Source organism: Pecten maximus, chromosome 6 (assembly GCF_902652985.1).
Source record: "Pecten maximus chromosome 6, xPecMax1.1, whole genome shotgun sequence".
In the NCBI taxonomy this organism is placed as follows: domain Eukaryota; kingdom Metazoa; phylum Mollusca; class Bivalvia; order Pectinida; family Pectinidae; genus Pecten; species Pecten maximus.
In genome coordinates this window covers 44116949-44133891 of record NC_047020.1, presented here as the reverse complement: position 1 = coordinate 44133891, position 16943 = coordinate 44116949, and the positions used below count along the sequence as shown (strand labels likewise).

Genomic DNA, 16943 nt, shown 5'->3' with positions numbered 1-16943 from the left:
AACTCTGAATTTGGGGAGTCTAAATATACTATCAAGGATCTACTGGATGTCCTGGGCTTTGTAATATGGAATTTATTAAATTATTTTTTGCTTAAGGGCTCATGGCATACCAAATTATTGAACTCCATATTACACAGCCCTCATGAAAGATTCTCTAAATCGTAAATAATACAAAATTCACACACACGTTTGTCTGTTAGCATGATGTGATTTATCTTACCCCAGATAGGCATTCATGCTGTTGACTGTGCTAGGGAACTTCTGTCCAGAAAACATCTCTTTGTAACCTTGTTCATCCATCTCGGAGCACTGTAAAATACAGACATTAAAAATAAACATACCTCAGGGAGCTAGGATCAAGTTTAAGAAAGATTTAAGAATGTCACAAAGTTACTGACATCCCTAACACACTTTTTCGGAGAAAATTCTGTTGCAGTTGGGGTTGCATAAACTTCACAAGTTTTGATGGTAGTTCAAGCATGAACAATTCAGTGCTGAAGAGTAATAACAACAGTTTGGAGAATGGTCCATCAAATCAACTGTTGTCCTCAATCACAGTCAATAGCTGTTCAGCTAAACTTTGGCTTTGTTTATCTTTATTATTTATGAAATATCTCCTGATTTATTTATTTTTATTTTTTCGAACATGATTACCTTTGGCATTAGGTCATCGCCCGTGACAACAGCAATGTTTAGATCAACGGAGGCTTTCTTACAGATGTCACGTAGGGCGGCCGCACACGCCTGAGGGTTGGTACCTCCCGCATTACTTATCACACGGATACCTACAAATACACTACATACATGTATAAACATTTTACATAGGCCTGAGGGTTGGTACCTCCCGCATTACTTATCACACGGATACCTACAAATACAGGACATACATGTATAAAAATCTTACACACGCCTGAGGGTTGGTAACTCCCGCATTACTTATCACACGGATACCTACAAATACACTACATACATGTATAAACATTTTACATAGGCCTGAGGGTTGGTACCTCCCGCATTACTTATCACACGGATACCTACAAATACAGTACATATATGTATAAAAATCTTACATAGGCCTGAGGGTTGGTACCTCCCGCATTACTTATCACACGGATACCTACAAATACAGGACATACATGTATAAAAATCTTACACACGCCTGAGGGTTGGTACCTCCCGCATTACTTATCACACGGATACCTACAAATACAGTACCGCACATACATGTATAAAAATCTTACATAGGCCTGAGGGTTGGTACCTCCCGCATAACTTATCACACGGATACCTACAAATACACTACATACATGTATAAAAATCTTACACACGCCTGAGGGTTGGTACCTCCCGCATTACTTATCACACGGATACCTACAGATACAGTTCATACATGTATAAACATTTTACATAGGCCTGAGGGTTGGTACCTCCAGCATTACTTATCACACGGATACCTACAAATACAGGACATACATGTATAAAAATCTTACACAGGCCTGAGGGTTGGTACCTCCCGCATTACTTATACAGATATATAACTCACACTCAGGCCTGGTACCTCCAGCATTACTTATACAGATATGTTACTTACAAAGGCCTGATGGCTGGTACATCCCATACTTTATTTAGTCAACTCTTTGCATTGATCAATTTCAAAAGCTGAATTACCTTTTGCAGTGTTTTGAGGGCCAATTTAACGCCTTTCAAATAAAAGCTTTTGTGAGGAGTTATGAACTTTGTTTATTGAAACACAGCGAGTAACTCCATCAGTGTACACCAATTCCTATTAACAATTATACATTTATACAGCCGTAATTGTCTCCCCTTCAAGAGAAAAAATAAAATGGATGCAAAAATTAAAAAAAAATTTTTATCATATACATGTACATGAATTTGGTATTCAAATCTGGATTATTAAGTTGAAGCAATTTTGACATGGAATGATTTTATATACATTTTACTTTCACAGAACAAGAGAGTTAGACCCATTGGCCATCACCCGAGTCTTAAACATGTAACCCTCTTCTATTCTAAGACCCTTTTTGGCCCCACCCCTCGGCTCATGCCCCTGGGTGCTCGGGACCACATAATTTAAAATTTTGATTCACTTTCGGCCAAGGAAGGTTGTCAGTTCAAGTAAACAGTACTTACCTCTCTTTTTGATTTCTTTAACATATGGTGCAGTGGACGCCAATACAAAGTCAGGTGCATAGCCCATTTCCTATAACAAATAAAAAGATGAAAATACAAGATATATAATTACAGGGGCCTGCTCATTTATACGGACAAGCCGATTTCTCCGTTTTAAATGTAATATTTCTAGCATACAGCATATATCTTGATGGACCTTCAGATGTTACTGCAGGCCTTGAAACAACATGAAATCACCAGGGACATATATATATATATATAATCGTCAGGGACATCCTCATTTCATAAAAGAACAACTCTGGTTTAGCTGATTGATATTAACTTATACAGACTTGATGTTGATATATTACAGGACTGCAAACTATATTTTAAACATTTCACAACGTTATCAATCCAAGTTTAATTGTGGAAGGATTACATCGTAAACTAAAACATTTTTAGAAATTGAAGAATTAGATATGTATTGCTGATTGCTGATTTCTTTTTCAAACAAAATTTATCACTAAAATTCATGAGACACATGTTGAATTAAAGAAACTTTAGAAAATGTTAAAAACATTGAAAAATATCAAAAAGTGTTGCCTCCTATATGCTGGTTGAAATAGGCCAGTTCAACCTCACCCCTTTCTCTCTTTCTCCCCCTTCTTCTATCTCTCCTCTGGTATTTAATCTGAATGTATTTATCCTGAAAACGACCTAGAGAAAATCCGAGAGCACATACCCAAAACAGGTAACCTGAGGTAAAATTTTGACATTTCGGGGCAGCTTTCATCGAATTATGGACTTAATTTTGATATACCTGGTGATAGCCAATATCCTCTTTCCAGCAATACCACATTTAATAATCTTGAGTCTCAATGGGGCTCCCGATGGAGGTGTGAAACCGGTCAATTTGTGTATTACACATTAGTATGCTTTTGGTTAATTTTGTTTAACATCCTATTAACAGCCAGTGTCATTTAAGGACGTGCCAGGTTTTGGAGGTGGAGGAAAGCCTCAGTATCCTGAGAAAAACCACAGACCTACAGTCAGTACCAGGCAACTGCCCCGTGTTGGTTTCAAACTCGTAACTCACAGGTGGAAGACTAGTGATAATCATAAAGTGTCGAGACACCTTAACAACCCAGCCACCGCGGCCACCATAAGTATGCTACGGTTGTCAGAAGGATATTAGGTCAGTATCAAACCATATAACTAGCATTAACTTACAGGATTTTTATTTTTTGCAGCCGTCATCAAAGACATTGTAATTTCAGACAGGTAGTCCGATACCAAGTAGTCGATCTTCCCTCCATAGATAAGCTGTGGGGCTGGAAATAGAGAAACATGTCAATCTGATGATATGAATTAAAAAAAAAACTTTTTTTTTCTTTTTTACTTGATCACTTTATATTACTCTGAACAAAAATGTTGTGAAATTGAAATTATGGCAGTCAAATAGGTAATGAAAATTGCATTAATTTATGTAATTTATATAATTTATATTACAGTAAACCTAGTTAAATAGTTTGAACTCTGTTTTTTTATAGCTGACACTATTTTGGATAGTTCGAACTCGTCGTATATTGTATTTATATAACGGCATAAATGCATGAAATGCATATACTTGAAGCTATCATAACTCTGGTATTCTGTCATATACATTAATGATTCAAACCATTTACAGGGTACTTTTTACTGTTGATCATGATCGAGTGCAGACTAAAATTTATGAAAAAAACCTATTGATAGGTTGCATTAATATAATTTCTGTAAAATGAATATTTTGTTTCATTAAAATACAATATTTATGACATTTTTATAAAGGAAAATTTCATGTTTATCAAATCTAGATACTTTGTTTCTTTTAAATTACATTTTTAATTTACATTTTTAGAAGGGAATTCCTATGCTCAGAGTCAGACTGACAAGGTAACATACAATAAAGTAGTACACATTTCTTTAAACGAAACAGATATTCTATTAATTCAATTATAAGTATTTTTTATTAAATAGCATCAAATAAGACTAGCTGACAGATAACAGGTATATAGGGTGGACAGTTAAAAGCCACAGGTACCCAAGGGCAGTGCCCATTACCTGTATAGGGGATTTAGTGGTCACATCTGATTTATGTTACCAGCTATATATATAGTATACAGAAGTGCACCCCCATCAATCAATCAATCAGCTGAAGGGTTTAAAGGTTAGAGTGGGGGTACGTAATTTCGCACACTTTCGGTATGTTTTTAAATACATTTCCATCAAATCAATTTCAAATCTAGAAAGAATACCTCACATTGTTAGATGTACAAATGCTTCGTAACATACAAGTGTGCAACCTGATATGCGCACACGTATCACTGCGCAAGGGAGCTGTTGTTAACTTGTGTTTATTGCTGGGTTTGAAGACGATCGGGAACGTAATTTCGCACACCTATCTAACTTCTTTAATTTTGTTGGTAAAAATATTGTTCAGCCATTTCGTAGACAAACAACATCCTAAACTAAGATTAAGCCCAATGCCATGATTAAAAAAATCTTTAAAAACAAAATAATGTTAATGTCAATTTACCGCCATTTTTGCTTTAAATAATGACCGCTCCCTACGGAGGTAATGTAAACAAGGCGGTGAAAATGACGGGGTGTCTGCAGGTCAGCGCTGTTATTAGTTATACTTGGTGGATTTGTAATAAGTTTTGTTTATAATCTGATCAAATGATATTTTCCTTAAATATTTGCAAATTCACATGCCAATCAACAATTGGGATTATTTTAAATAAAATATTTAATCATCCGGTATCCATTTTATCGGACGAGACTCGTATCAGTTAAAATTTGTTTTCAAAACGAACTAAATCTGAAAAGATGTACTAAAAACGGCAAATGTTCCACTAAAGGTTGGCATTAGTAAACATGTAAACAAAAAAACACAGCCCTCGACCACTTGGAGGAAAAACGCAAAAAATCGTCAGGTGTGCGAATTTACGTACTGTGCGAAATTACGTACCCTTGCTCTACGCTACACTTAGTGAAACTACTGTATGCTATATGTTCCGACTTATATCCAACTTTTGAAGCATTTTTTTAATTAAAAGCATTTCATTGTCATGCCATGTTTGCACATGACAAAGCTTGTTGTTTAACAGTGTTACGACACGTCAAACTGGCGTTGTCATATAACTTTCTTTTGATTGGACTTTGAACGTGTGTCTACACTTGCAGTGACCGGTCAAGTTGGCCTTGCCACTCGGAAGCCGGCTAAATCAATTACCAGAAACTGCCGTGTCTCCCCAGAATCCTGACGAACATCCTATTCTGGTTGTGCTTCCATTCAATCCCTTTGAGTATCTACGAATTATAGGAATGTAACAGGATAAGACACGGGAAGACGGACGAAGCAAACCGCCTATTTTCCCTATGCGGTGAATGCGAGCAGCCATTTTCCCGATTTGTTTGTAAATACCACCTAACCGGAAACAATAGTTTACACATGCGCATTGCATCACATGATAATCCGTCACTTTGCAAGATGGAGGAGAGAGGAAAGACGCATACGTCAAACATTCAATCATTTCCTGTATTTTGATCCTGTCCCTCTCCTCTAATCTAGGGGTGTGATTTTTCTCTCTAGGAAGCACACCCCTCACACAGCCATGGCTGCAATATCAGAGACGGTGTATGGAACTATTGAGGAGGGACATGTTATGTCAGAGAAGGTATCGTCTCTCGCAACCAACGTTTACAAAGAATTCGAACGTATGATCAAGAAATATGACGAGGATGTTGTGAAGGAACTTATGCCATTGACTGTTGCTCTTCTTGAAGGATTAGACCAAGCACTTAACGACAAACAGGAGAGTGAAGTTGAGTTAGAACTGCTAAGAGATGACAATGAACAGCTGCTTACTCAATATGAGCGAGAAAAACAGCTCAGGAAAGCTGCTGAGCAGGTAATAAATTCTGCTGCACCCATATTTGCAATGATCTTGGAATATTTTAAATTCAATTTAGAATGTCTTATAACTGTGAAATATTTCAAAAATATTTGAAAGTATGCAATTTCATAGAAATATTGGTCATGCTCTTCTGAATAAATTAATATTTTTACATTACATTAGGCCTACAAGCATATATATGTTTCTTTTAGCTGAAGGTAATTTTTTTTGAGATTTGCATTAGATACTTTTAATTGCACAACAAAACATGTCCACAATCGAAAAGACACCATTGAAATTATCACACCTTACTTTTGTTCATAGATTTCTTGCAAATATTGTGAAAACTTTCATCCTGTGTTCAGATAACATTTTACACATTTTCATGTGACATGAAGTCATTATAAAATATCTATTGAAATAAAATGCATTTTCAACCTGCCTTAAAGCCACCTGTTTAGAACAGAAACCTCATCAGGACACCAGTTCAATTGTAACAGGATTCAGTGTATAAAAATCTCTGCAAATGTAACCGTGCATGGTTTATTAAATTTGAATAACTGCATCACTAGGGATCGAACATGAGACTTATATTATGGCAAATTAGTCTTATGCTCAACCGATAGAGCTAAAGAGAAGACCTCTCTAGCTGAGCAGTATATATTGTGGCTAGTATTTACCAGGTTTACATATATATATACTGTATATACTCCGGATTCCCTTCCAGGAAAGAACGTGTCCACAAGTTTCCAGGGGTTAAAGCGATGCTTTCGCAAGCAACCCTGAGTATGATTCGAATTCCCAAGTCCCTAAATTGGCAGCAATGTAACAAAGTCGATTTTATTAGCTCATTAGAGCTAATGTTGATTTGTTATGATATGTACCTACTATATAAATTAAGTTTGAATTGAATTAGGCCTCAGCTGAGTCGCAAAGTGAAGAAAAGCAAATCGCGCAGCGATGAGCCAGGGCCAGGTGCGGAAGGGGGGCGGGCCCCCCTTCTGCTGGGGGGGTACGGGGGGCCGCCCCTGGAAAATTTAGAAAATCTAAATGCTCTGAAATGAGTTTTACAGTATCCTGAGTGATGATTTTTACCAATTTCCCCTTCATATGGATACAGTAAGTTTGATTTCCTTGATATAAATATGAAGAAGACATCTGAGTTACATTCCGATTCAACAATTTTTTTAAATTTTCAAATGCCCATCTGATGCATCATGGGCCTTCACAGTTTCGAGTCTCATGTTTTTACACTCACTGATAAAACTACCAGTGTTTTCCGTACTTGTTTTACACAATTGGCACACCGTCTTGTACTCCAACAATGTTAGAGGTTTTACACGGCGAGATACTTTTGACAGGCGCCGTGTAACCTCTAACTGCCCATAGCTGGTTTTCCCGATGCTGACGATGAAATTTTCAAAGTTTGTATATTGAAAAAATATAGCGTGTCAACTTACATTTAAATGATCAACAGGGTCCAATATTGTTTCTTTCCATAATCCCATGATTAAATGAGAATAATTTCAAATACAACAAAGTCTGTATCTTTTCGTTCCGTTTGAAATAACTAAAGCTATTTTGTATCAACCTTTAGGTAGTCATTTTTAAAAACGACTAGAAAAGTGCTACAACGACATTGACATGTATTTTGTGTGTTCTATAACGGATTATACTATATATTTGTGTCTGTGACATACATATGGGATATATATTGCATACATGATACGTAGACATCGTTGTAATGACCTGTCAACCACTTAAGTGTTTTTTCCAAGCATATTTCGTTGCGCCTGGATTTCAGTTGGAAACTGCATCAAAGAATTAGTGCTTCGGAAATAAGAGGTCGCAGTCAGCAAAATCATATCCGATAGAAAAAGAGCCGATCTCATTGTCCACATTTTGTAGTGAACTTACGGCACTTCACCGGCGAGTAACGAAGTCATCAAATGTGTCTCGGTCAATTATATACATGTATCGTAAACTATAGCATCGTATAAAACAAACGCTCGTGTGACTACGATACTCATTTGAGAAACCCTCGCTGATTGGTCGACTGATATATGATAAATCCAATGAGCGCGTTCATTATGTCGGGTGTGATGGAAAAGTCGTACAGATAGTAATGTTTATGTTACGAGCTTAGAATACAAAAACGAAATAGAAATTTCAACTAGTCCACATGCAGGACTAACAGTTTGACAACATTTACTAGTCCTTTTCACTTTCTACTAGTCTCGGACTAATGGACTAGCGTTAGTATCGAACCCTGGTCTTTATAGACAGGCTAAATGGTGTACTATGGGCTGATTTTTCAGAATTCTGAATTAGTTGCAAGAATAAAGCGGTAAATTCCAGACTGACATTTGCACTCCATGCATAATAAAACCACGCTAATTCATTTAGTATGGAATATTTAGTAAGTTGAATCAATTCTTTTTTTTTATATATTAATTCTTATAATATGGGTAATATTCATTTAGGGAATGGAAATTCAAATTCTATGATTAGGATTCAACATTGTTGCTAATCTTGTAATATCAGTGAAGGAATCGAAAGTATATGGCATTCTGGTTAGGAACAAATAACTACTAGCCATGACTCATCTGATGTAGCTGCTCATGTGAAATCTTGAGAGTGGATGTAATATATTTTAGCATATAGAGAAAAAGACTTAGCTTCATTTAGCTGTATGGTGCAGGTTCTTCAACTCACAACAGCATTACATAACCACTTCTACATTAACAGTGCATGATGCTCAATGTTTTGATGTTTAGAAAATTATACAGAGCTTTTTCTGTGGGCTGATAATAGACTGATTCCCAATTGAAATTAGTTTATATTTAAGCCGAATTCTTGAAATTTGCAGTTTATTCCTGAAATGAGATAAAAAGGTTTCATCCGAAACCAGCGAATAAAAATCCTGGGAATTAATGCATGCAGTTTGAGGTACACAAAACAGATATCTCCAAAACCATTTGATTATTTAATACATTCCCAAAATATTTGTTCCATTTTCTGGTCTGCATTGATCTGTTAACATGTTTTTCTGACAACACATGAATACAATATTATCAGATTTTTTCTCAATGATTTTGGAAAGGGCCTTTTTTTCTCATTTTGGGAGGAAAATTGGTAAATTGGGAGTAAACTGAAGATCTAGGGAATTTGGCTTAAATATGAAATAATTTTGATTGGGAATGGGGCCCATTAACGGCCCCAAAAAGCCCCCAGAAAAAGCCCTGATAATATACAGTACATATATATATATGCAAATATTATGCCTAGACATATCAACTGTTACATATAAGAATGCTGTTTTGACTCGTCAGGTTGCAAACTTTTGTAAGATATGTTTGAGTTTTATTTCAGACATGCATCATATTCCAACAACCCATGAGGATAAGCTATCTATAGATAAATAATATGTAACTTGCTTTGGTGATCTTTTTCATCACTGCACCCCATCTATGGCCCATGGTTCATATATATATGAGTATCTTGTGTTTTACAACATCTAACACTTTAATGAACCCTTAGGTCGTTTAATGTAAAAAAACTTTTCGAACACAAAATATAACTATAAGAAAAACGTGTACTAGTAATTTCATTAGTTCTGTATATATACATGGTCATCCACAGTGTACATTTATATAATTAATGGTTTTAACTTTCTCGATATTGATCATGACCAAGTTGGTATTTTGCATTTTATGAAATTAAATAAGCAAACTTTTAGGAGATCAAAGATTTATTTTTTTAGCCCACCATCATCAGATGGTGGGCTATTCAAATCGCCCTGCGTCCGTGGTCCGTCGTCCGTCCGTCCGTCCGTCCCTCCGTCCGTCCGTCCCTCCGTCCGTCCGTCCCTCCGTCCGTCCGTAAACAATTCTTGTTATCGCTAATCCTCAGAAAGTACTGAAGGGATCTTTCTCAAATTTCATATGTAGGTTCCCCTTGGTGCCTAGTTATGCATATTGCATTTTGAGACCAATCGGAAAACAACATGGCCGACAGGCAGCCATCTTGGATTTTGACAATTGAAGTTTGTTATCGCTATTTCTCAGAAAGTACTGAAGGGATCTTTCTCAAATTTCATATGTAGGTTCCTCTTTGTGCCTTGTTATGCATATTGCATTTTGAGACAAATCGGAAAACAACATGGCCGACAGGCAGCCATCTTGGATTTTGACAATTGAAGTTTGTTATCGCTATTTCTCAGAAAGTAATGAAGGGATCTTTCTCAAATTTCATATGTAGGTTCCACTTGGTACATAGTTACGCATATTGCATTTTGAGACCAATCAGAAAACAACATGGCCGACAGGCTGCCATCTTGGATTTTGACAATTGAAGTTTGTTATCGCTATTTCTCAGAAAGCACTGAAGGGATCTTTCTCAAATTTCATATGTAGGTTTCACTTGGTGCCTAGTTATGCATATTGCATTTTGAGACCAATCGGAAAACAACATGGCCGACAGGCAGCCATCTTGGATTTTGACCCTTGAAGTTTGTTATCTCTATTTCTCAGAAAGTACTGAAGGGATCTTTCTCAAATTTCATATGTAGGTTCCTCTTGGTGCCTTGTTATGCATATTGCATTTTGAGACAAATCGGAAAACAACATGGCCGACAGGCAGCCATCTTGGATTTTGACAATTGAAGTTTGTTATCGCTATTTCTCAGAAAGTAATGAAGGGATCTTTCTCAAATTTCATATGTAGGTTCCCCTTGGTGCCTAGTTATGCATATTGCATTTTGAGACCAATCGGAAAACAACATGGCCGACATGCAGCCATCTTGGATTTTGACAATTGAAGTTTGTTATCGCTATTTCTCAGAAAGTACTGAAGGGATCTTTCTCAAATTTCATATGTAGGTTTCCCTTGGTCCGTAGTTATGCATATTTCATTTTGAGACCAATCGGAAAACAACATGGCCGACAGGCAGCCATCTTAGATTTTGACAATTGAAACTTGTTATCGCTATTTCTCAGAAAGCACTGAAGGGATCTTTCTCAAATTTCATATGTAGGTTTCCCTCGGTGCCTTGTTATGCATATTGCATTTTGAGACCAATCGGAAAACAAGATGGCCGACAGGCAGCCATCTTTGATTTTGACAATTGAAGTTTGTTATCGCAATTTATCAGAAATTGCTGAAGGGATCTTTCTGAAATTTTATTTGTAGGTTGCCCTCTGTGCCTAGTTATGCATATTGGATTTTGAGACCAGTCAGAAAACAACCTGCCCGACAGGCAGCCATCTTGTATTTTGACAATTAAAGTTTGTTATCGCTATTTTACAGAAGGTACTGAAGGGATCTTTCTCAAATTTCATATGTAGGTTCCCCTTGGTCCCTGGTGTTGCATTTTGGGACCAATCCGAAAACAACAGACAGCCATTATCGCTAAATCTTAAATTTTATATATAGGTTCCCTTTGTTTGAAAAGTACTAGAGGGCTGTTTCTGAATTTACACAGATTAGTAAGACTTAGAGGAAGGGAACTGTAGAGAAAAGATCAATCTGACATGGAACCTATAAAGATCATTCAATGGTGGGCGCCAAGATCCCTCTGGGATCTCTTGTTTATGATCTGAAATGATTTGTAAATAATTAATGACTCCTTCAGAAACATATCTTGTATATTGAACAAAAGTGATCAAAACCAAAAACCATGAGTATGATAACGACTATATCATACTCATGGTTTTTGATTTTGATCATGTTGAGATTGATCATGAGCAAATAATCCATGAATAGTTACAAAATATTCATGATCATTGTACGTAATCATGTACCTATTTCAGATTATACAACAAATAAATCAATATACATGTTTATAATATATTGTTTGTCACTTCAAATTCTGTTCCTGTTGTAAACTTCCTCAAAATTGATGGATAGTCACAGCCATTATGTATGTCATCATCATCATCATCAAACTTTATTTCCTCCCAAAGGAGATAAGTGGAATACAGTGCATTCCGCTTAATCGGGTTGCCTATTTGCGGGGACTTTTTACCCGATTAACCGACTTACCCGATAAGCCGAAATGCACGTCGCCATCTTGGATTTGGTCCGTAATGGTAGTCAGACTTGGGTCGATTTTGGATGAAAATATTTGCGTTATTATTGTTAATAAACGGTGTTTTTGTTTGTGCTTTTACTGATGTCAAATTGTCAGATTACTATTACTAATTGTATAAAAATGTGTGTATTAAAATAACAAAACCTTAATGATTTTCTTATTCGCGGCACAGTACAATCGTAGCACCTCAAATCGGGGGGTCATACATCCCTGTTTCATCCGTGTGTTCCTAATTTGACATACGATCTAAGGACTCGCCGACAATTACATCTAAAATCATTTATGTTTATCATAGAGACATTCTTATGTTCGCTTTGAAGTTTAAAATATTCCATATTATTTCCAATTACCAAAGCACAGAGATCGGAGAAACCGAGTTTATTTAGGTCGTTTCCTGTGGTATAAATTTATACGAACTTGACACTGGCAGTCACTGATAAAACAACACGAAATCCAATGTAATGTTTTTATTAACCAGTTCTAATCCTAACCTGAATAGGAATTATGAGCTAACGTCGGGCGTCTGTCCTTTTACTGCTCGCTACTGATTTTTAACTCACCTGTGTATAGGTGTCGTCACATTTCCCCGTGGCGAACCCCTCACTTTGGATTCGCCACATACAGTAAGCGGTGATATCAATCGATCTGTAGCAATATCAGACCCAGGTAAAAACCTATTGTTTTGGTTTTTGCTTCGAAGATTTTACATCCCAGACGTAAAAGTTTAATTGTCTAGTCGCTTAATTATGCTTTTAAAACCCCATTACGTTTTGCCTGCTGCTGACTCTAAAAATAACATTTAATTTTACCCACAATTCTTAGTCGACTTCCTGTTGGGGAAAAACCACACGAGGCAGAATCAACAACAACACAGTTCTGAACATGACAAAACCCCGACATAACATTACCGTTTAAGGTAATATTTAACTGTTTTTTGACATTTGAACCATCAAAATTACACTATTTGTTGATAAATGTCTAAAACTTAAAGAAATACGCGATGACTTTCGTGAAAATCGGAGCATTTCTATTTTTTGTCCCGATTGTTCTATTCGAATAACCGAAAAATACGACTTTTCCAACCCAATTAAACGAATTTTTTTAACATGATTTAAGAGAAAATGGTTTTGGTTTTTGAAATTTTACCCAATTAAACGAAATACCCGATTAAGCGTTACCCGATTAAGTGGAATGCACTGTACATCAAAATCGACAGAAAAAAAAAGTAATATCAAAATAAGTGAAGAGTTCATTTAGCGCGCTTTCCATGAGTAGCTACTATGTAGCTTACTCACTATCGCGTACTTGCATCAGAATCAGGGCGAGAATAAGCGCGTGACGCTAACAACGAATCGAGCCGCCTTCATAAGGAAGCGATTCCTGCAAATATCATCATCAAATGGAATGTTCTTACTAGCGCCTAGTAGGACTTGAACAAATGATGCGTTGTTCTCGCATGTCACGATGTTGAAAACACGTGGGCCAAAATCGTTCAGAATATCTTGTAGGAAACGTTCACGTGATTCCCTGAAGTGGGGGCAGATGGAGCTGCTATGCACGATGACATCGCTGAAGGGCTGGTTGCACAAGACACACACTGCACTAACATGGCTTGAGGTCAATGTTGCACATAACGATTGAATTATCTGGGTGTCTGGTAGAGATTCCGCGACTTGCCACATAACGTAAGGTCCATATGAGCAGTGGCACGCACGAAACAACTCAAAATCGCGATCAGATGCCATGCGATCCTGTAAGGCTTTGTTTTCGGTACTAGATATAGCCGCCTTTACTAGACGTTTCCATTGCCGTTTCGGAGGAAAGACGTAGGTTTGAGTATATGTAACACGGTACGGAAATAGTTTATATCTCTGGAGCACATTGGTTATATCTGGGAAGTACCCGTTGGCGCGAGGGCATCCAGGTTTGAAGGCATGCGCACTCAGAAACGAATATAGTCGCGCTAAGAAAATCCTTTTAACCAGAAAAGAGCAGTCAAGGGAGATAACTTTCTGTAAGAAGCACAGCTTTCTCCTGTCAATTTCCGCAGATATTCTAAATAAACCAAGCATTGGTTCTACCATATCCGATCTGGCCCGCCGATGAACACAGAGAATAAGTTTGGCAGCGTAGTGCTGGAAGCGTGTTAGCTTGGTAATATCACTTACGGTAAGGTTTAACCAATGTTCACATCCGTAAAGAATAGACGGCAAAACGACTTTCTTATATAAGCTGGCCTTGATAAGAGGATTAATGGCGGTAGATGGGCAAATGCCAATTATCGAGTGGAGTGTTCTTCTTCCTTTGTCACACGCAGTTTGTACTCTTTCCATGTTGGACATCGTAGATGAGATTATTGTCCCAAGGTGAACCTGGGATACAGCTGTCTCTATGCTGTCAGAACCAAGCCTCCAGGCAAAGTTCGGGCGGATCGGAATAAAGTTACCAACTACAACAATTTTACATTTCGAGTTATTAAATTCGAATTTCCACTTTTCACTATAAGTCTGACATATATCCAGGAGTCTTTGAAGAGCTAGAGGTGACGTACTTATCAACGTAATGTCGTCGGCAAGAGTCGGATTACCAGTATTGAGAATCGCAACATTCGCACCGTTTTGACTATTTTCTAGAAGATCAAGAAGATTGTCTATGAATGACTGGTATAAAAACGTAGATAATACACCGCCTTGCCTAACACCAGATCCAACATAAAACCACTGTGACGTCATGCCATGCCACGTCACAGCACTCATCATGTCCGTGTAGGAGTCTCGTATGGTGTTAAAGAGATTACCAGTGATTCCGAGAACGTGAATTTTGTGGAGAAGTCCAGCGTGCCAAACAGTGTCAAAAGCCTTTTTGATATCCAAAAATGCTATAAAAACTTTACTATTCAGTTCAAGATTATGATGGATAGTTTCTTGCAGGGCATATGTGGCAGATGAACATCCTAGGGATTTTCTGAAGCCGTTTTGTTGTACGTTCGGAAATACGGTATCTGAAGTGACTAATGAATCCTGTATGCGAACACTGATGACTTTTTCAAATAGCTTATAGATGCAACAAAGAAGGGAAATGGGCCTATAACTTGCCGGATCACCACGGGACTTAGTACCACCTTTAAATATTGGAAGAATAATGGCCCTTTTTCCAGATAGTTGGGACGTGTTCTAACTCCATGCACTTGGTGAAAAGCTTCAGTATACACAGTATTAGAGTTCGGCCTCCATACCTTAAATGTTCATTCTGTATACTGTCTACACCCGGGGCTTTTCCTAGCTTTAGACTTCTAATTGTCCCGTTCGATTTCAGAAAACACTGGTTTTCTGTTCAGTTCTTCTGTATCAAGAACATCAGTAGGACCGTCTGATATTTCAACCTCAATCGGAACCGCTCGTTTTGAATTAGCCATGTAAATTGTTTGAAAATATTTACCGAAAGCCTCCGTTATCTCAACTGGAGACCTTAAAGTTTCATTACCCACTTTTAACGGTGAATAATTACAACGAGTGGGGCCTTTAAATTGCTTCAGAGCCCGCCAGAATATTTTACTGTCACAATCCGCAGCATCATTCAAATTTTGCTGCAGGGAACGTAAATATTCGTCATACGCAGAGCACTGGACATTCTTGAAAGCGCGTTTTGCGTTTTTGTACAGTCGGTAAGATGAATGTTGAAACCCACGCGGTTTCCCGTCAACGATCCACCCATTTCGCCTGTCACGAGCAGTCTTATGAGCTGCCTTCACATCATTATTCCAATAAGGTTTCAAACGAGGGTTATATCGCGATACTGGGATACAAGACTGTGCACAGGTAATTAGAGTATCCGTAACGATCTCATTGAATAGATCGATGTCTGCTGGGCCCTTAATATCAAATTCGGTGTATTGTACCAAAACACTGTCAACCGCCAACTGGTATTGTATCAGATGGTCAACATTACACGATTTCCATTTCAGATGGACTGATGGTTTGAGACATGAGGAGTGTACTATGGGTGGCGATCTTAAGGTACATTCCAATACTGCATGGTCAGATGCTATATCTGTGTCAGGAGTGGAAAAAACTCTTGCTGATTCAACACAATCGGTCATAGTGTCTTTCGTCAGAATGTAGTCAATGGTAGTTTCAGTTGGGGTGAAGGTGTGAGAGAGACCATCGCACACATTTGATTTATTAATGGCGATAAGATTATTGGAAGAGATAAGTTCATGGAGTAGATGCTTCTTCCGTCGAGCTGAGTATGACGCCGGAAATGTATCATATTGAGCGTTGAAATCACCAACTACTACTACGTCACCATTTTCAGCGTAGAACTTAATGATGTCTGCGAGTGAGTCAATGAGTTCTGTAAATTCTGTTAAACTAGAATCGCTTGGCATGTATACACCAAACAGAAAAAGCGGTGTGGAATCAACACGGTGTATACTAATTCCGATTATACGATTTGATTGACTAATATCTATTCCCTCTACAGAGTAACAGAGGTTCTTATGAACTAGAAATACAAGTCCACCACTACCACAACATATGGAATTATAATTAGTGTCAGTAGGTGAAGGGTAAGTGTTATAGCTTTCGTGAATGCTACACGGAAAGTCTGCACATCTAGTCGGTAATCGTAGTTCGCACAGGAGGCCTACGTCATACGCGTTGTTTGATAGAAGTTTATTTATACATAGCGAAGACGAGATTATTCCTCTGACGTTCCAGGAAAACACTGATAGCGACATGGTGAACCAAAAAGGAAACACAGGCAAAATGTTAATCATGCGATGC

The 16943-nt window shown here is 37.6% G+C and overlaps 2 protein-coding genes across 6 annotated transcripts in view; one reads left to right on the top strand and one right to left on the bottom strand.

Moving 5' to 3' along the window:
* Nucleotides 1-206: 206 nt before the first annotated feature.
* LOC117329866 lies at nt 207-5602 on the bottom strand. The gene is made up of 5 exons (XM_033888062.1): nt 5405-5602; nt 3361-3461; nt 2152-2221; nt 655-785; nt 207-309 (listed from the first exon to the last, which is right to left on the bottom strand). The coding sequence occupies exons 1-5, from the start codon at nt 5571-5573 to the stop codon at nt 217-219; spliced, it is 564 nt and encodes a 187-aa protein (XP_033743953.1). The 5' UTR covers nt 5574-5602; the 3' UTR covers nt 207-216.
* A 51-nt stretch (nt 5603-5653) lies between these two features.
* Nucleotides 5654-16943, top strand: part of LOC117329865 (C-Jun-amino-terminal kinase-interacting protein 4-like) — a 98825-nt gene continuing 87535 nt past the window's right edge. For all 5 annotated transcript variants that reach the window (XM_033888059.1, XM_033888060.1, XM_033888058.1 and 2 more), the window contains exon 1: nt 5654-6083. In XM_033888059.1, the coding sequence (XP_033743950.1) occupies nt 5787-6083 (297 nt within the window). In that variant the 5' untranslated portion in view covers nt 5654-5786. The remainder of the gene's footprint in view (nt 6084-16943) is intronic.